At 51.8% G+C, this 20,306-nt stretch overlaps 1 protein-coding gene across 1 annotated transcript; it reads left to right on the top strand.

Moving 5' to 3' along the window:
- The first annotated feature begins 8,055 nt into the window (after positions 1-8,055).
- On the top strand, positions 8,056-18,555 carry LOC116799250 (butyrophilin subfamily 1 member A1-like). The gene is made up of 10 exons (XM_032712226.1): positions 8,056-8,187; positions 8,844-8,948; positions 9,281-9,628; positions 10,172-10,453; positions 11,431-11,535; positions 15,294-15,314; positions 15,993-16,013; positions 16,655-16,675; positions 17,208-17,240; positions 17,654-18,555. The coding sequence occupies exons 2-10, from the start codon at positions 8,864-8,866 to the stop codon at positions 18,169-18,171; spliced, it is 1,434 nt and encodes a 477-aa protein (XP_032568117.1). The 5' UTR covers positions 8,056-8,187; positions 8,844-8,863; the 3' UTR covers positions 18,172-18,555.
- The last annotated feature ends 1,751 nt before the right edge of the window (positions 18,556-20,306 follow it).

Genomic DNA, 20,306 nt, shown 5'->3' with positions numbered 1-20,306 from the left:
GGCTCAGCCACGGGCAGCTCTGCAGTGGCTCCTCTCTCTCTCTGGGCACTGTGGGGTGGCTCCAGAGCTCTCCTTTTGGGCTTGGCTCAGGGCACTGGGGGTTACCCCTGCTGCTCCCTTCCCCGGGGCCGCCTCCCACACTGCTGCTGTCTTCCAGCTCCCTCTCGAGTCCTCATTTCACTGCTTTGTTCAGCTCCACCTGTTGGAGCTGTGGCTCCAAGGGATGAGGAGGGGACTGCTGGTGGTGACAGGGACCAGATCCACAGAGGTTGATCCTGACACCTTTCCCCTGGAGAGTGGGAGGAAAAATGACACACTTCTGGATTCTGGCGCTTGGTCTCTTCTGCCAAAAAACACCCCCCAGACGTGACATGGACGGTATTGAATATCCAGGGCTAAAATTCCACCTCCTAACTCTGAATCCAGGGCATTACCCACTGTCAGGGCTGACAGAGGGTCTGTGAGCTCTTTGGAAGAAGATTTTGACCTGGGAAAGTTACGGATGTATCCTTGAGATAGGAGAGGTATGTACGGAGCCCTGGCTGAAAGAAGACAGCTATGGAGTGTTTAGGTTTAGTCCTGTGAGAACACCAACTTTGGCCTTGAGCTTTGCCAACAGTATTGCTGACAAATAATAGCTAATTAAAAAATACAATCACCTGCCTGCCTGCTGATGCTTGCTAACATGAGATATAAAAAGACTTGTGGGAAATAATAAAGAAACCAGTACTTTGCTCGGTACTGGACTTTTTTTGTTTTTTCTTTACTTTTGACTGCTGCAACAATAACAACCCACCCCTCAGTCTATACCATCCACATCCTGCTCAGCTTTAACACCTTTCAACTCTATCCATAGAACTCTAAACAAGCAAAGGTATTATTTCAGTAGTCACAGACCATCCCCCAAGCTGTTGGCTGAGTTCATTTAGTCCATCACTGGTGTAACTGGAGCAGTCCATACTCATTCTCCATGGCACTTACAGGATACAGTGGCAGTGGCATTCAGCAACCAGTATTCCATGTGCAATTGAACAGTACAGGCTGTTCTCACCCAAAAATCAAATCCCCTGGAGGTACAAATTGTCTTTCCCCATCCCTCTGCATCAGTCACCAAGTCCCTGAGCAAAACCAATCCCATGGATGGCTTTGCCTTTGCTTGAGGCAGGACTGATCCAAAGGGTCGTCTCCAAACATTTCTCATGTGCACCACAGGAACTTTATGGCCTTCTGTGCAATGTGGGGGTTCTGACTGGGCAGGGCCAGCTTGATTGGTGGAGGCTGGTGTAATAGATTAGTAGTAGTAAAGTAATTTACTCATCAAATTAGTAGTAGTAAAGTAATTTACTCATTCAATGGTATTGCATGTTATATTTCTCACTCTATATATATATTATTGTAATCAATGTTCTGTTAAGGCCGGAGGACTGTAAGTTGCAGAATGGGTAATTAACCTGTCAGTATTATACGCTGATAGTCCTGCAGCTTGCAGTTCTTAAGCTGACAAGACAAATTATTATGCCTTGTTGAATAAGTCTTTTGTATCTTGTTTTTCTAAAAGTATATTGTCTAAAAGTGTACGCCTAAAGTAAGGAAGGGAAGGACAAGGATCAAAGGGTCAAGTACAAGGATGATAAAGAGGATCCAAGATGAACATCTGGAGAGACCCACACACTAGGCCCCAAGGACGAAGAACTAATTAAAACTATGGGTAGGAAAGTCCCTGGACACTGAAGCGAGCCTGCAAGAGAACCAACCAGAACCAGACCTGCGAACTCGGATCCAATAGAGGGATAACAAGTGACTATGGGAGGGAAATTGATGAGGGGATAAAGGTTACTGGTTTTGCCCACTGTGCCTGCTGGCCATGAGTGGAGCAGGGGTCTCCCCGGCAGCCCAGCGTGCTGTTTTGCTCATTTGCATTTTATATAAATCTTTAATAAATTTTTGTTGCTATATTTCAGCCTAAGTTTCATTGACCTATAACACTGGGGTGTGAACTAACCAGGTGGCCTTCTCTAAATGTGAATCCCAGTGTTTGAAGGCCTCACCACCCATTGCTTTCCATGTGGTTTTTAACAGTCCATTGTACCATTCCACTTTCCCAGAGGCTGGTGCATGACAGGGAATATGATCCACCCACCACATCCTGAGCTCTCTGCCCAGGTGTCTGTGAGGTTATTTTTGAAAGGAGCCCCATTGTCCCATTCAATTCTGGCTGGGGGGCCACGTCACCCCAGGACTTGCTTTTCCAGGCCCAGGATGGTGTTCCAGGCAGGGCCGTGAGGCACAGGATGTGTCTCCAGCCATCCAGGGACTGTTCCCACCATTGTCAGCACACAGCACTTACCTTGGTGGGTTTGGGGAGTCTGATGTGATGTGATGTGATGGGATCACTCTGCCAGGCCTCCGCAGATTTTGATTTCAACCATCATTCCCCACACCACAGAGGCTTTACCTGCCTGGCCCTGATTGATTGCAGCACATGATTCACAGTCCTGGATAACTGGGAGATGGTTAATTCCCCTTGGTCATGAGCCCATCTGTATGTTGCATCTCTTCCCTCATCACCTGAGGTGTCATGGGCCCATCAAGCCAGAAATAGTTCCCCCTTATGTTGCCAGTCCAGATCCACCTCAGACACTTTAATCTCAGCAGCTTGATCCACCTGTCTGTTGTTGTGATGTTCTTCAGTAGCCTGACTTTTGGGTACCAGCCTCAGTGCTGCTCCAGTCCTGTCCCTGCCCCAGGAGCTTGCACACATCCTGGCCAAGGAGACCCCCGTTCCCTGGGGGAGGATGCACCTCAGTGGGTGGGGGCACATCTGCAGTGCAGACACCTGGACCTGAGCCTGGCAGTCCCTGGGGCTGCAGGAGCAGAACAGGCAGCTCTGGGCACAAACCAGTGCAGACTGGGGCTCAGCCACGGGCAGCTCTGCAGTGGCTCCTCTCTCTCTCTGGGCACTGTGGGGTGGCTCCAGAGCTCTCCTTTTGGGCTTGGCTCAGGGCACTGGGGGTTACCCCTGCTGCTCCCTTCCCCGGGGCCGCCTCCCACACCCCTGCTGCTGTCTTCCAGCCTCATTTCACTGCTTTGTTCAGCTCCACCTGTTGGAGCTGTGGCTCCAAGGGATGAGGAGGGGACTGCTGGTGGTGGCAGGGACCAGATCTGCAGGGGTTGATCCTGACACCTTTCCCCTGGAGAGTGGGAGCAAAAATGACACACTTCTGGATTCTGGCGCTCGGCTTTTCCTGACAAAAACACCTCCCAGATGTGACATGGACGGTATTGAATATCCAGTGCTAAAACTCCACCTCCTATCTCTGAATCCAGGGCATTACCAACCTCTTAGTCTATACCATCCACATCCTGCTTAGGTTTAGCACCTTTCAACTGTATACATCTAACTCTAAACAAGCAAAGGTATTATTTCAGTAGTCACAGACCATCCCCCAAGCTGTTGGCTGAGTTCATTTAGTCCATCACTGGTGTAACTGGACCACTCCATACTCATTCTCCATGGCACTTACAGGATACAGTGGCAGTGGCATTCAGCAACCAGTATTCCATGGGCAATTCAACAGTACAGGCTGTTCTCACTCAAAAATCAAATCCCCTGGAGGTACAAATTGTCTTTCCCCATCCCTCTGCATCAGTCACCAAGTCCCTGAGCAAAACCAATCCCATGGATGGCTTTGCCTTTGCTTGAGGCAGGACTGATCCAAAGGGTCATCTCCAGCACCTTTCTCATGTGCACCACAGGGACTTTATGGCCTTCTGTGCTATGTGGGGGTTCTAACTGGGCAGGGCCAGCTCAGTTCGTGGAGGCTGGAGTGTGAACTAACCAGGTGGCCTCCTCTAAATGTGGATGCCAGTGTTTGAAGGCCTCACCACCCATTGCTTTCCATGTGGTTTTTAACAGTCCATTGTACCATTCCACTTTCCCAGAGGCTGGTGCACGACAGGGAATATGATCCACCCACCACATCCTGAGCTCTCTGCCCAGGTGTCTGTGAGGCTGTTTTTGAAAGGAGCCCCATTGTCCCATTCAATTCTTGCTGGGGGGCCACGTCACCCCAGGACTTGCTTTTCCAGGCCCAGGATGGTGTTCCAGGCAGGGCCGTGAGGCACAGGATGTGTCTCCAGCCATCCAGGGACTGTTCCCACCATTGTCAGCACACAGCACTTACCATCATCTGCCACACCACAGAGGCTTTACCTGCCTGGCCCTGCTTGATTGCAGCACATGATTCACAGTCCTGGATAACTGGGAGATGGTTAATTCCCCTTGGTCATGAGCCCATCTGTATGTTGCATCTCTTCCCTCATCACCTGAGGTGTCATGAGCCCATCAAGCCAGAAATAGTTCACCTTTATGTTGCCAGTCCAGATCCACCTCAGACACTTTAATCTCGGCAGCTTGATCCACCTGTCTGTTGTTGTGATGTTGTTCAGTAGCCTGACTTTTGGGTACCAGCCTCAGTGCTGCCCCAGTCCTGTCCCTGCCCCAGGAGCTTGCACACATCCTGGCCAAGGAGACCCCCGTTCCCTGGGGGAGGATGCACCTCAGTGGGTGGGGGCACATCTGCAGTGCAGACACCTGGACCTGAGCCTGGCAGTCCCTGGGGCTGCAGGAGCAGAACAGGCAGGTCTGGGCACAAACCAGTGCAGACCAGGATAGATGTTACCCCAAGACCCAGAACTCGAGGCCCCAAAATCCTGTTTCTTTCTACATGCAAGGGAAGGGGCTGAGGATTTCAGCTCAGGTGTCTTTGGTGCTGGTGGTGGCTCAACAGATCAGCACGAGAAGTTCAGCTGAGGGTGTGGCAGCCACCAAATCCCAAGCCATGACAAGCCCAGGCTGGGACAAGCTCCAGGTGTTTTGAACCTAAAGAGTTCTTCCAAAGCAGAAGATGCATTTTTTTCTCCTCAACAGAGGACAGTTCTCCGTCTTCTTCCCTCCTGAAACTCACCTTCCACTCATCTCCTCCACCTCATTCACCAAGGTCTCACTCTCTTCTCTCTCCAGCCTGGATGCCAGCATATGTACAGAAAATCAACAGGAGGGCAGGAAGGATTCCCTGTTGAAGGTGACAATGGCAGGACTCTGAGACAGCCTAAAGATGACAAAGCAGAGAAGCAAGGATGGAAAGGTCACATTATTCTGGCACTTTTTAGACAGTCAGCACTCACCTGCAGGTTGGCTGCAGGAAGGGAGGTTTGGGAGGAGTTGGCAGGTCTTCAGCCTGCTCCCCACTGCCCTGATCTCCTGCTCAGCTGATGGCTGGACTGAGCTTGCCCAGCACTTGCAGCTTGTTTGAGTGAGCAGAGCACAGTGCAGAGGGGCTGGATGGCCTGGAGAGACCAGCTGGGACTGGGAGTGTGTCTGGGGGACCAGCCCATGGAGCTTCTCCCTCCCCTCCTCTGGGCAATGGCCCCCCCTGCCCTGAAGCTTCCAGCCCACGTGTGACCTCATCTAACACTTGAATTTGGCTGCTCTTCCTGCTCCTGCAGTGCCCAGCCCTGTCTGCAGCACAGGCTCTGCCACAGGGCCCCTCCCTCCTGCCAGCTGCAGGGGGGTGATAAAGCCCCTGAGCACTGCAGGAGCCTGGATCTCCCTGGGCAGGATGCTCAGAGCCCTCCTGGCTCAGCAGCACCACAGGCACCTCCAGCCCGCTGGGAGGGCACTTGGGGACAGCAGGCACTGAGCAGTGGCCCTGCTCTGGGTGTCCAGGCTGCCCACTGGGGCGAGGGAGAGGGCTGGCTCCTGCCCTGGCTCTTTGCCCAGGTTTCTCCTGCTGCCAAGGGCTTCATGGTGGAGATGTTTGCAGGGCATGTGCCGCCTCCATGGCTCAGTTGGTAAATGGGGGACAGCACTTGCTGGGCTTTGCAGCACAGCTCTGTATTCTCCAGGCAGTTGTTTGTGTTCCCTGGAGCTGATGGCCTCATCCCCACTCGTAGAGAACTCAGAGGCGTCCACTCTGCTTTGTCCCATCCCTCTGAAAGCCACAAAATCCAGCAGGGTGAGAGGGCAGCTGTTGCCAGGTGGCTCTGCTGCCTGGAGCTGAGTCACGGTCTGGGAAAGCAGGACTGGGGACAGGCTGGCTTGGGAGGAACCACAGAAAAAGACACAGACACACAGACACAGACACAGAGACACAGACACACAGACACACAGACATACAGACACAGACACACGGACACAGACACAAAGACACCGACACACGGACACAGACACACAGACACCGACACAAAGGTTAGGTGTGGGAGGTTACCTTGGCTGAACACCTGGTGTCCACTGAGGCTGTGCTGATTCCCCCCCAGAGAGAAAAGGGAGGATGGAAAAACACCCTGTAAAAACCTGGGATTTACTAAGAAAGGCAGTTGTATAGTTATATGGAGAAAAAAGGAAAAAAAAAAACCTAATAACACTACAAACGCACAGGCAAAGGAAACTAACAGTAAAATTCTACTTTCCACAAGAACTGATGATCCCCTGCCACTAGGAGCTGTTCCCAGCAGCTCTCCTGGAAGAGGAGAGCCAGCAGCTTCCTCCTCGATTTTTTATATCTGAGCTGACATATCATGTTATGGAATATCTCATTGGTCCATATACATCAGCTGACTTCTTCTAGATCCCTCCCAAGGAAAGGATGTTATTCAGCTAAACAAACCCACTACACACAGACACACAGAAACAGACACAGACACACAGACACACAGACACACAGACACACAGACAAACAGACACAAACACACAGACAAATGCACAGACACAGACACACAGACACACAGACAGACAGACACAGACACACAGACATGCCCAGTCACACCACCAGACAAAGGCACAGGTCCCCTGTGGCACCCACATCACCCCCAGCACAGGCAGCCACGTCTGCTCCTCCTGCAGGGCTGGCAGGGGGTCACTGCTGCAGGTGACCCAGGCCACCCTCTCTGCCTTCCTGTGCCCATCTGCACACACCTCCAGCAATGGCTCGGCCCATCTGGCCAAGGGGTGCCCCTGTCCCACCCCCGGGCCCTCTGACCCCCCACAGCCAGCTTGATGCTCTCTGCAAACCCGCAGCCCTCACACGCGCAGCCCTCAGGCACCCCACACTTCTGGCACCCCTGACACCAGCAGGGACCCTCGGCCTGACTCATCCCCCTGCCTGTCCCTGGGCTCTCCAACTCACTGCCCAGCCAAGCTCAGGGACAGGCTCCGTTGTGCTGGTGACCAGTCCCTTTTCCACCCTTTTGGCCTCTCCCCTGCCTTGTCCTCCCCAGCTCCTTCCATTCCACATGGCTTTAGTGCTCACACCTTTCTGCTGACACCCTCAGGTGTCTGGGACCCCTGCCTTTCCTCCCCAGCTTTCATCCCCAGCTGTGCAGAGGTACAGTCACAAAAGCCAGGCTGGATCTCCCTGGATTGACACCTCTGGATCTGTGATCCCAGAGATCAGCACCAGTGAGGAGCTTGGCTCATAACACTTCTTTCTGCTGTCCTTTGCTGTACACATCTGTGTCACTGGACCCATCCCTTGCTGCTTCCCTCTTTGCCTTGTCACCCCTTTTGGCCACGTCCCTGATCAGCTCCCTTTGCCCCAGCAGGTGCCCCCAGGCCTGACTGGGCTGGGAGGGGGCCGGAACCCACAGGGCTGAGCGCCCACGGGCACTGCCTTTGCCTCCCTCAGGGCAGCAGCTTTGCCTCAACCAACCCCCCTCCATGGCCTTGCCCCTTGGCTGCCAATTGCTTTTAAGCAATAGTGAAGCTGCTGCTGCTGGGCTTTGCTCCCAGCCACTGCCTCTGGGGGTGAATCCCGGCTCCATCACCTCCCTCCTGCCCATATGGCCTCTGGGCTCATGCCAGGGATGTGCAAAGTGCTGCCACCTCTGTCCCCTCCTGAGCCCAGGGAGCAGCCCTGGAGAGCCCCTGCAGCAGGGGTGTGCCTGGGCATGCTGCCAGAAGGGCATGTCCAGAGCAAAAGCATTGTCAAACCCCCCCAAATTACTCAACAACTTTCACTTTTGAGGGAAGCAGCGCAGGAGGAAATGGGACAGGCTGGGACAGGGTGACGATTTGCTTCGGTTTCCGGACAGCTCAGCTGGGATCAGGGGACCCCTCCAAGGTGCCAGGTGACGGCCAAGCAGCTCCTGCTCCAGCCCAGGGTCCAGGAAAGAGCTCAGGGTCTGCAGGTACGTGGCATCTTTTGGGAATCTGCAGACGGAAATCGCCCCCTGCCGTCCGCCAGCACCGGACGCAGTTTCCACTTCCCGTTAGCAAAGTGGAACCAAGTCAGGGGCAAAAAGGGGGGTGGGTGGGAGAGCAGAGCAGAGCCAGGTCGTGTCTTGGCTGGGCCTTGGATGAGTGTTTGGACTCTTTGGCTTCCCTTGCTCCAAAGCCTTCTCCCACTCTCAGGGAGGTGCAGGCAATGAGTCCTGACTCACTCAGGGTTTGTCCTTCTCCCCCTGCCCCTGTGTGTCTCTTTCTTAAGGCTGGATCAGAAAAGCCAGGGCTCCATAGGAAAACAACTGCCCCTTTCTGCTGCAATTGGAGGAGATGGTGCAGCTGGGACTGGGAATCTGTCTGTTATTGCTTTCCCATGGGAAATTGCCACCACTTTTGATCCCAGTCAGGTCCTTTGCCTATAAAGCACTAACCAAAGTCAGTCTGATGAGGGAAAATCGATGTCAACCTTGGGCATCCAAGTTTCTTCCCTGGACATTCCAGAAAGGGCTGAAATCAGCAATGAACCCCTTTCAAAGTGAATTCATCCTGGTTGCTTGGTTGGTTTGTTTTAAATTCCCTTGTTTGTCCCTTTTGCCCTTTGCCTCTCCTTCCCCATCTCCAGGTTGTGCTCCAGGGAGGAGGATGCTCTGTGGTTCCCCCATCCACTGCTCTCTGCCGGCTTTTGTCATTTCCACTTTAGTTTTCCAAGTTCCTCAGGGGCACTCAGGTAAGAATCCCCCTGTTCTTGCTGGATGCTGTGCCATGGCTTCCAGGTGGAATATCTTGGTGGCTGCCAGTGCAGCAGCTGGCTGGGAACAGCAGAGCAGAGAGCAGGGTCAGGTCCTTTCCTTTGCTGTTTGGTGTCCAGGCGGTGGTGCAGGGCAGGGTCCCTGTGCCAGCTGCCCTCAGCCCCTCGTCTGCCCCGGCACAGGGACGCTGCCAGCGCCATGGCCCGGCCCGGCAGCACCCCAACCACGCGCAGCAGCCGCTGCTGTGTCCCAGCTCAGCTGCCTCAGCAAACTCACACTTCTCTCTTCTTCCTACGGGGGTCTCTCCCAGCTCCACTCACCGTCACTGGACCCCCCGGCCCCATCACCGTGGCCAAGGGCGAGGACGTGGTGCTGCCCTGCAGCTTCTCCCCGGGGCAGAATGCACAGGACACGGAGGTGACCTGGTTTCGGGAGCAGTTCTTGCCCTTTGTGCATCGCTACAAGTGGGGCCAGGACCAGTACGGGGAGCAGATGGTTCAGTACCAAGGGCGCACTGAGCTGGGGAAGGACGGCCTTGCCAAGGGCAGCGCGGACTTGAGGCTCTTCCGTGTCCAACTCTCTGACACAGGGAATTACACCTGCTTTGTTCAACGTGGCTCAGATTATGACGACGCTCTGGTGGAGCTCCAGGTGACAGGTCTGTAGTTTGTGTCCCCAGTACCTCTAATTTACTTGCTCACAACCAGTGCTCTTGTTCCCTGTCCTTCTGCCCAGAAACAGTCTCAGGTGGCTGCTTTGGAAATAGGGTTTCATTAAATCTCTTCGTGTAAAATATCAAAAATGTCTCAGAGATGTAAAATTGCCCACCGAGCAGCCATAAGGAGCTCATGAAATACTTTCTCTTTCAGAAGTGGTTTTGATATTGTTTTCTTCATAAAATCAGGTATAAAAAAAAAAATCTGTCATTGGGAAATAAGGGAAGAACATCGAGGTGCTTTTATGTTTTAATATCCAGGCCAGTGGATTATTTTCTGCAGTAGTGGCCTCCAAACCAAATGTCTCTGTTCCATGAAAGAGACTGCAAGAAATGTCCTGACTCCCGGTGACATTTGTCTGAAAAACAATCTGGGATTTGTCTCTGTCAGTTTATCCACGTCAGGGAGAGAAACAGCCCAAGCAGGTTATCCCCTGATATGCAGGACCCCGCAGGGTCAGCCGGGGTCTCTCTCTTTGCCCGCAGCCAGCGGCTCTGCCCCGCTCATCGCGCTGGAGCGCTACGAGCACGGGGGGATCCGGGTGGCCTGTCGCTCTGCCGGCTGGTACCCACGGCCCCGGGTGCTGTGGCACGATCCCCACGGGCGCCATCTCCCGTCCCTCTCGGAAAACGCTACCCAGGACAAGAATGGGCTCTTTGCAGCTGAGAGCAGCATCATCCTCACCAGAGGTGGGAACCAGGAACTCTCCTGCTCGGTGCAGCACCTCCCGCACACACCGGGGCAGGGATCAGCCCTTTACGTCTCAGGTGAGTGGAGGATGGGGCACGGCCCTGCCGACGGGCCCCACGGAGCTGTGCTGGGCACAGCACCCCCAGGCCCCTGGCAGGACACGTGCTCAGCGTGTCAAGGCCATTTCCATCCCACCCGTGCAAACGGCCGCGGCTTTCGGCAGCGTTGGTGCAGGAGTGCTGCCAAAACCCACCGGGTCCGTCTGCAGGAGCCGCTCAGGGGGGCAAAGGTACAACCCTCCCTGTGGCAGAGTTTATACAGACACCTGGCTGAAAGTAGCACATTCCTAACACTGGAGCTAAATGAAAAAGGAGAAGCAAACCCGTGCCCTTAGTCTCCCCTGCTGTGAAATCCTGTCCTACAGATTTAGTAGGAGAAATAAAGTCTTGTGTCTCATTTTAGCACCTGCAAGTATAGAATGTAATTCTAATTTTTCCTTATTGCATGGGAAAGCCTCTTTTATCACTGGATAATCTCAGAGTAGAGATGCAATGATGAACTGCATTAACCATCTACCAAAGGGCACTGCAGCAGCACGTCCTTTCCAACTCCACCCTGCTCCTCTTCTAGTTCAGAAATCCTGGAGATTTTATTTCCTTGGGTAACCATTACCTTTCTCCTGGTGATGCTGTTCTGCACTGAAGTGTTGCTCTCAATGCACATGTCACCCTATTTGTGATCCTATATTGCCTAAGGATATATATATTTGTTTTTTCTCATAGGGAAAAAAAAAAGCATGATTTAATCAGAAATCACTTGGTTACAAATCCATCTTCCCTTTAAAAATCCTCCACAAAATGTCACTAACCTCAGACAGGTGGGAAATTGGGAAAATGGATTTGTTTTTAATGTCATTTTTTGCCCTTTTTTGGTGTATAGTCTGGTTTTCACCCTCAATGGGATTCAGATGGAATGACCTTGTATGAAATAGAAATAATCTCCTTTCAATTGCTACTTGCACAGTAACCTCCCCTTTGGGGATTTTATTTTTCAGATCCCTTTTTCCAGTGTGCCCATTCTTGGAGGATTGCCCTGGGTGTGGTCCTGGTTATTGTGGCTGCTCTCCTTATTATCACTGTTTGTCTATTTAAAATTAAAGGTACCACCCTGGGTTTGGGGGCTGGGGAAGGGGCTGGGCAGCCATCCTACTCAGCCACCTCTAGTCCTGAGGGATGAGGGGGTTGAGAAACACCAGGATGGAACCAGAGTCTTGTCCTGGTGTCTCAGGCACGTGTTTGGTGCCAGGGAACTTACAAACCCAATGGCCTTAATTTCTGTCAGAGAAGAAAAGAAAGCTTTCTTCTCCCAGAAGAAGGCAAGGAAGGAAGTTGGCATTAAAGCAGCATCAGCTGCTCCTCTGCCCCAGCACAGAAATGGAGCAAGAATTTGCCTTGACCTGCAAAGAATCCCTGGCAGTTTGGGGGCCCTGGCAGGGCCTCCTTTCCTTTGGAAGATCCCTCTGATGGGAGATGATGCAGAGGAATAAAGGGAACTGAAATCCTCTCTTTCTTCCTGGCAGGAGATGGGGCCGCTGGGTCGTGCGGGCGCTGCAGCACGTCCAGGCCCCGTGGCCCTTCTGCCCTGGGGGGCTGTAACTCCTGCTGGGGGTCCATCAGTGTGTTATAAATTTAGATCACAACGGATCAAATTATCAATTGGAATTTATTAATACAGCAAGCAGAATATGAGCAAATGCAGCGCTGGGCGACAGGGGAGTCTCCGCTCCACCAACTGCCGCCCTAACATGTTAAGCAAGTAGTTATTTATATCCTTCCAGTTCCGTCTTCTGTGATGTGGTTATAGTACTCTGCGCATGCCTGGGCTGTTGCTAGGGGGTCGTTTCTTCCTCCAGGTGGTCGTTCAGGATGAAGTAAGACGTCTTCCTCAGGTGTCCTCTTTTTGCCCTCTAGCTCTGGCAGCAGCTGTCTTCCTTATATGGGTTGCCCTTTAAATTCTTGGAACATGGTAAACTTAAGATATACCTTGCATAGGTGTTTGTACAACTTTTTGTGGTTTAGCCTTTGCCTTAGCTTAGCGGTTTTAAGCAGAACATCCTGTTTGATAAACAATGCCACTTACCATAGTCTATTACAAGTGCTCGTTGGAGGGGATGAGTTTCTAAATTATTTGCATTTCTTTTTTTTCTTCACAGGAAAGCAGCAGAAAGAAATAGGTAAGCTTTACTTTCCATTGTCCAGAAAGTGGAGAACTCTTCCAATGGAAGAATTCATGGGTCACATTTCTGGAGAACATGAGGAAGGGAAATGGTTTGGCTAGTGGCTACATACCAGGTGAAAATAATTGATTAAATGCTGTTGTAATTTTCAGGAAAATCATTGCAGAACCAAAGCAAGTGGGAATAGATGTTGTAGCAACAATAACTTGGCTTTTTTAAAGTGCTCTCAAGGTTCTTGCCAAGCCTGGAGGAAGCTTTGGGGGAGCACATTTCATTGTGCAGGGACCTCAGCTGTTGTGAGCACTGCAGAGCACAGGCACAGGGCCCTTAGGGAGCACTGCAGGGGACATTTCACCCCACGCTCCTCCCTTGTTGCTGCAAACCTGCCCCTTCAGCGCTGCCCTGGAGCTGGAGCCCGTGCTCAGGTCTCCAGCAGCACGGTGCTGATCTCTGCCCACAGCGGGCTCAGGGAGGGTGGGGGAGACCCCCAAAGTCTTGGGAAGACAGGTCCTGAGGAGCTCCTGGGCTGCAGCTTTTCCCTCATGAGCAATTTCAGCCTCCTCCCTACCCCAGCAAGTGTATCCTTGAAGAGGATATTTTACAGACTGTAGGGGGTGTTGGGTTCATTTGGGCTTTCTTCTCTCAAAGTGTGAAGTGAACCAAAAAGTGGTTCACTCAGTGGTTCACTTGGTGATGGGTGGACGGAGAGAGTGAATTTGGGAATCCAAAATTCAAGGTGACTGAAGATGGTGTGTGGGGATGGGACCGGGTGGGGGCAGCAGTAGAAGTGTCAGGGTGGGAGTGCCCTGGTGCCCTTGGAGATGAGGGACCTGCCAGAGATCATTTCCTGCCCCCAGGTTGAGCAGGACAAGCTGCCCCATGGGTGGGGGAGCAGAGCTGCAGGCTGGGGGTGGGACAGGGCTTTGCACTGCTCAGCCTTGGCACAAACCCGCCCTCCAGCCCGTGCAGGGGGTCCCAGGAGAGGGCAGACAGGGGATGTCCAAATCAATGGCCCACAACCCATTTGTGCTGCTTTCTCTTCCTTTTCAGAGCAACAAGCCCAGGAACTCGGTGAGTATCATTCTCTTCTGTTTGTGGGAGTCTTCTCAGTTGGGCATTTTTTCTCCCCTGTGTTTTTCATGTGTGTCTCATTTTTGGGCACAGAACAAATAGAGAACTTGTTTCAGAAACATTCTTTTCCATTGGTCTCTGTGTGGTTTTAGGCTCTTTCCTGTAACTGTTCTGTACTAAGAAGAAAATTCTTTCAGTTCTCAAAGTACAAACTGACCATAAATGCATGCCCTGGAGCTGGAGCCCGTGCTCAGGTCTCCAGCAGCACGGTGCTGATCTCTGCCCACAGTGGGCTCAGGGAGGGTGGGGGAGACCCCCAAAGTCTTGGGAAGACAGGTCCTGAGGAGCTCCTGGGCTGCAGCTTTTCCCTCATGAGCAATTTCAGCCTCCTCCCTACCCCAAGAAGTGGATCAGGGAAATGGCACCAACTTTGCTGCTGACGCTCTGATCTGCTTTTGTTTTCCAGGGAGGCGAAAGGCAGCACTGGGTAAGTCTCACTGCCCTTCTCCTGGGTGAAATCCTCTGTGAAAACTTCCAGGCCTTTTCATTCCTTCTCTCAGTCTGTCCAAATGTTCTTTCTGGGCAGATATTTTCCTTCCGCCTCCCCTCACCCCATCATCAGTGAAAATTCACCCTGAACAATCCTTAGGATTTTTCCCCTGAGTGGCTGTCCATGCTTTTGGACACTCCTTTTAACTTAAGTAGTGAATTAATTCTGAACAGTTCTTGTTCTTTAGGGGCAAATTACAGAAACCTGAGCTGTTGGGAAATTGCTCATAAAAATGTAGATTCCTTAACTACTAAGAAGTCTTCAAAAAACAAAGCTTGCTTGAAGAGGTCATGTATTTTTGTTTGCTTGTTTGTTTGTTGCTTGTAGAATTGCCAATAAATAGTCCTTTGGCTATTTAACATAAGCTCGTGCTAAAATGGTGCCACTGAAGGGGGAAAAATGATGGGGATACTAAATACAGGTCAGCTGTCCCTGCAATCAGAGAAAAACCAAAACATCTCCCCCTTCCATCTCATTCTTTCCTGACCTCTGTCGTCCTTCAGCTGGGGGGAGGTCCCAGGGAAGGGACTGTTCCACATAATAACTCGTGTGTGTTTGTGTTTGTTGTTCAGGGGAGCGGGATGCAGAAATCGGTGAGTGTCCTACTCTTCCTTACAAAGATTTACAGAGTCTGTGTAGGGTGAGGGGTTTCTTTGGGTTTTTTTCAGTTTTAAAGTGTGAAGTGAACCAAAAAGTGTTTGTGGCTTGGAAGAAGGAGAGAGTGAATTTTAGAATCCAAAATGAAAGGTGACTGAAGATGGTGTCTGGGGATGGGATTGGGTGGGGGCAACAGTAGAAGTGGCAGGGTGGGAGTGCCCTGGTGCCCTTAGAGATGAGGGACCTGCCAGAGATCATTTCCTGCCCCCAGGTTGAGCAGGACAAGCTGCCCCATGGGCGGGGAGCAGAGCTGCAGGCTGGGGGTGGGACAGGGCTTTGCACTGCTCAGCCTTGGCACAAACCCGCCCTCCAGCCCGTGCAGGGGGTCCCAGGAGAGGGCAGACAGGGGATGTCCAAATCAATGGCCCACAACCCATTTGTGCTGCTTTCTCTTCCTTTTCAGAGGAACAAGCCCAGGAACTTGGTGAGTATCATTCTCTTCTCTTCATGGGAGTCTTCTCAGTCGGGCGTCTTTTCTCCCCTGTGTTTTTCATGTTTGGTACCAGGGAACTTAAAACCCCACTGCCTTAACATCTGTCAAGAAAAGAAAGCTTTTTTCTCCAACAAGAAGGCAAGGAAGGAAGTTGGCATTAAAGCAGCATCAGCTGCTCCTCTGCCCCAGCACAGAAATGGAGCAAGAATTTGCCTTGACCTGCAAAGAATCCCTGGCAGTTTGGGGGGCCTGGCCGGGCCTCCTTTCCTTCCAAAGATGGAGGAAGCTTTGGGGGAGCACATTTCATTGTGCAGGGGCCTCAGCTGTTGTGAGCACTGCAGAGCACAGGCACAGGGCCCTTAGGGAGCACTGCAGGGGACATTTCACCCCACGCTCCTCCCTTGTTGCTGCAAACCTGCCCCTTCAGCGCTGCCCTGGAGCTGGAGCCCGTGCTCAGGTCTCCAGCAGCACGGTGCTGATCTCTGCCCACAGCGGGCTCAGGGAGGGTGGGGGAGACCCCCAAAGTCTTGGGAAGACAGGTCCTGAGGAGCTCCTGGGCTGCAGCTTTTCCCTCATGAGCAATTTCAGCCTCCTCCCTACCCCAAGAAGTGGATCAGGGAAATGGCACCAGCTTTGCTGCTGACGCTCTGATCTGCTTTTGTTTTCCAGAGAGGCAAGAGGCAGCACTGCGTAAGTCTCACTGCCCTTCTCCTGGGTGAAATCCTCTGTGAAAACTTCCAGGCCTTTTCATTCCTTCTCTCAGTCTGTCCAAATGTTCTTTCTGGGCAGATATTTTCCTTCCGCCTCCCCTGACCCCATTATCAGGTGAAAATTCACCCTGAACAATCCTTAGGATTTTTCCCCTGAGTGGCTGTTGATGCTTTGTGACACTCCTTTTAATTTAAGTAGTGAAATAGTTCTGAACAGTTCTTGTTCTTTAGGGGCAAATTACAGAAACCCGAGCTGTTGGGAAATTGCTCATAAAAATATAGATTCTTCGATTACCAAGAAGTCTTCAAAAAACAAAGCTTACTTGAAGAGGTCATGTATTTTTGTTTGCTTGTTTGTTTGTTGCTTGTAGAATTGCCAATAAATAGTCCTTTGGCTATTTAACATAAGCTCGTGCTAAAATGGTGCCACTGAAGGGGAAAAAATGGTGGGGATACTAAATACAGGTCAGCTGTCCCTGCAATCAGAGCAAAACCAGAGCATCTCCCCCTTCCATCTCATTCTTTCCTGACCTCTGTCATCCTTCAGCTGGGGGGTAGGGGTGTCCCAGGGAAGGGACTGTGCCACATAATAACTGGTGTGTGTTTGTGTTTGTGGTTCAGGGGAGCGCGATGAAGAAATCGGTGAGTGTCCTACTCTTCCTTACAAAGAATGATTTACAGAGTCTGTGTAGGGTGGGGGGTTTCTTTGGGTTTTTTTAGTCAAGGAACTCAGTGAGTATCATTCTCTTCTCTTTGTGGGAGTCTTCTCAGTTGGGCATTTTTTTTCCCCTGTGTTTTTCATGTGTGTCCCATTTTTGGGCACAGAACAAATACAGAACTTGTTTCAGAAACATTCTTTTCCACTGGTCTCTGTGTGTTTTTAGACTCTTCCCTGTAATTGTTCTGAACAACATTCAGTTCTCAAAGTCCAAACTGACCATAAATGCATGTCTGAGTCAGGACAGGCAGCATGATTGGATTTGTAGGAAATGGGTGGAGCCCTTCCATGTAGTCAGACACTGAAGTTTTGAAGCAACTCACTGTGAGATGACTTTCACAAAGATAACAACAATTCAGAAAATGTGCACCTCCACTGGCATATCATTCCCCTGAGCTAACCCAGCCCCAGTGTGTTTGATTGCCTCTGACCTGTGGGTTTTGTGTTATTTTAAAGCATGGAGAAGACACGCAGTGCCTATAGAAGAAGGTAAGTAAGTTTGGTGTTTCCTGGTACTGAATCATCTTGCCTGCTTTAATGGCCCTTCCTAGCAGTTCCCCTCCTGCAAGTGATGCTGCTGGGACCAGGCTTGCTTCTGCTGAGCCTCCCTTTCCTTTAGTGCATGTCCCACTTCCAGGCAAATCTGGAGCATCCTTGTCCTCGGTGAGCTGTGTGCAATTCTTCATCCTGGAGCTCTGCTGATGATCCTCTTCTCTCTCTGCTCCCTCTCTTCTCTCTGCTGCAGTTTCTCTTCCTTGCACTGATGTTGTCACCTTGTGCACCTTGCCATGCCCCACTCTGCCAGCTCTCCCTCACCCCCTGCTTCTTCCTTAGGCAGCCCCAGCAAAGATGTGTCCTGGGCTGAGCTCTGCCCTGATGTGTTGATTCCATCTCTCCTGCAGTGAACGTGGTTCTGGATCCAGACACAGCCCACTGTCAGCTTGTCCTATCTGACAATGGCAAACGTGTGAAACAAGCTTACAAACGACAGGACATCCGCGACACCCCCGAGAGATTTTACCCGTGGCGCTGCGTTCTGGGCCGTGAGGGCTTCACCTCGGGGAGACACTACTGGGAGGTGTGGGTGGAGGATGCAGGAGGATGGGCTGTGGGGGTGTCTAGAGAAGATGTGAGAAGGAAGGATAATATTGAGTTTAAACCAGAGGAAGGCATCTGGGCAGTGGGGAAACAGGCAGTAGGTTTGAAAGCTTTCACCTCCCCTAGTCCCACTGAATTTCCTGAAATCAAGGCTCCCAGGCGGATCCGGGTCTCTCTGGATTATGAAAGGCAACGGGTGGCATTTTTCAGTGTTGATGAGGGGATTCCCTTCTTTGTGTTTCCATGGGCATTATTTGGGGGGAAAAAAGTCCACCCTTGGTTCTGGCTGGGTCCTGGGACACATCTGGAAATATGGCCCTGATGAATAGGAAGGAGGAAGACAAGGCTTTTTTAAGGGACCTGGGAGTTCAGACTCACAGTAAGACTGAGGTTGGAAGGAACCTGTGGAGGTTTCTGTGGCAACCACCTGCTCAGAGCAGGGTTAACCTCAGGGCTGCCTTCAGTGTCTTTGGACCTTGTTCAGCTGAGTGTTGCAGGGTCTCCAAGGGCAAAGGTCTCATTACCTCTCTGGTCCAATGCTGCATCTCTCTCAAGGGTAAAAACCAACCCTTTCTGTGGGGTCAGAATTTCTACAGTCTCGACTCGTGGTTGTTGTGTCTCATCCTCTCTCTCTCCCTGTTGAACACCAATTACACCAAAAAGGGATCACTTTGTAAATGTACACAATAAAGTTCCTTTGGTGGGATTGTCTGTATGTGTGTCAGTACCAAGGCTGTCCCTGAGGGATATTCCCACCTCCCTGTAGCCTGTGGGAGTCACAGGCACTTTGGAGAAAAGGGTTCAGTGCATCCTGCAGGAGCCCAGGAAGTCATGCCAGCGGGGCTGGTCCATGGCTGTGCTTGTCCCCACACCTGCCAGCAGCACAAACCCCGGGGATGAGCTCACCTGTGCCCTGGGGGTGCCCAGCACTGCCAGATGGGCAACTCCAGATGATCTTGCTGTAGGGGAAGCTGCCCCCTGCAAGTGGAGGAGGGCAGTAAGTGCTTTCTCTGAGACCAGACACAGCCAGCAGGACTCAGGTTGTGACCATCCCCCTGTGCTGGGCTCTGGTGAGACCCCAACTCAAAGAAAGACATTGAGGGGCTGGAGTGTGTCCAGAGAAGGGAACAGAGCTGGGAAAGGGTCTGGAGCACCAGGAGCAGCTGAGGGAGCTGGGGGGGCTCAGCCTGGAGGAAAGGAGGTTCAGGGGGGACCTTCTTGCTCTCCACAACTCCCCAACAGGAGGGTGGAACCAGGTGGGGTCAGTCTCTGCTCCCAGGGAACAAGGGACAGGACAAGAGGAAGCAGCCTCAAATTGCAGCAGGAGAGGTTTAGGTTGGATATTAGGGAAAACTTCCTTCCAGAAAGGCTTGTCCAGCCCTGGCACAGCTGCCCAGAGCAGTGGTGGAGTCACCAACCCTGCAGGGCTTTGAAAGCTGTGTGGATTTGGCTCTTGGGGACATGATTAGTGGTGGGTTTGGCATTGCTGGGTTGGTGGTTGGACTCGATGATCTTAGAGGGCTTTTCCAACCTAAAGGATTCTATGCCTACAGCTCCTGGCTGACTCCAGTAGCCCGCACTCATCCCACCCATACCAGCCCCCCAGTAGCTGGCACATGGTCCTTTTAGTTCACATATACACAGGGCAGGGGGGTAACACAGAGACATCATTAAGAAAACATTTAATAGGGAGACTTAAGAAGGCAGGACATCATCTCTACCCTGTGATCATTAGTGTCTGGAGACACCGTGGTGCCATCAGGCTGTCCATCGTTTGGAACTTCTTCAACAAGGTTGGAGGGGACAAATCCTCTTGTGCCATCATCCAGCTCTCCCACATACCAACCATCTTCATCCATGTCTCCAAAGATGTAAACATGTTGTCCAGCAATGAGGGGAAGTTCTAGTTCAGGCCACTCATTGGGACCACTCACTGGATCGTAGCTGTACTGAGCTATGAACGCTCGAAGCTCTGCCGGCTGCTTTCTCATGGCCTCCAGGAGGATGGAGTCCTTGTCTGCTCCCAGGTTAGTCTGGTGCAGCCTGGAAATGACACAGTGGGACCTTTCCCTCTCCAGCCATTCCAGTTCCTGAAACAGCTGCTGGCTGCGTTTGTTTAGCTTCTCACACTGATCGCTCAGTTCAATCATCTGGGCTTGAATCAGCTGCAGGGTTGCTTTTGGCTCCCTGTGTACTTCTGCCTGAGTCCTCTGCAAACTTCTGCCTTCCTTGACTTCCACCTGGAGCGATGACTTTGGTTCCTTATGTTCCTTCTCCAGCTCTTGACTCCTTTCTGCCATTTCTGTCATGGCTTTCAGGTCATACTCTGCCTCTTCCAGCTGGGTTGGCAGACAGACATTCCTGTGGGTGGCAGAATCTTGCTCCTCTGCCACTTGCCATTTCAGGTCAGCATTTTCAGCTTCAACCTGTTCTGTCAAACCCAGCTGCCCATGGAGG

Source organism: Chiroxiphia lanceolata, chromosome 27, assembly GCF_009829145.1.
Source record: "Chiroxiphia lanceolata isolate bChiLan1 chromosome 27, bChiLan1.pri, whole genome shotgun sequence".
Classification (NCBI taxonomy): domain Eukaryota; kingdom Metazoa; phylum Chordata; class Aves; order Passeriformes; family Pipridae; genus Chiroxiphia; species Chiroxiphia lanceolata.
Note: the sequence above shows the minus strand (reverse complement) of the source record. Positions and strands in the feature narration are given on the sequence as shown.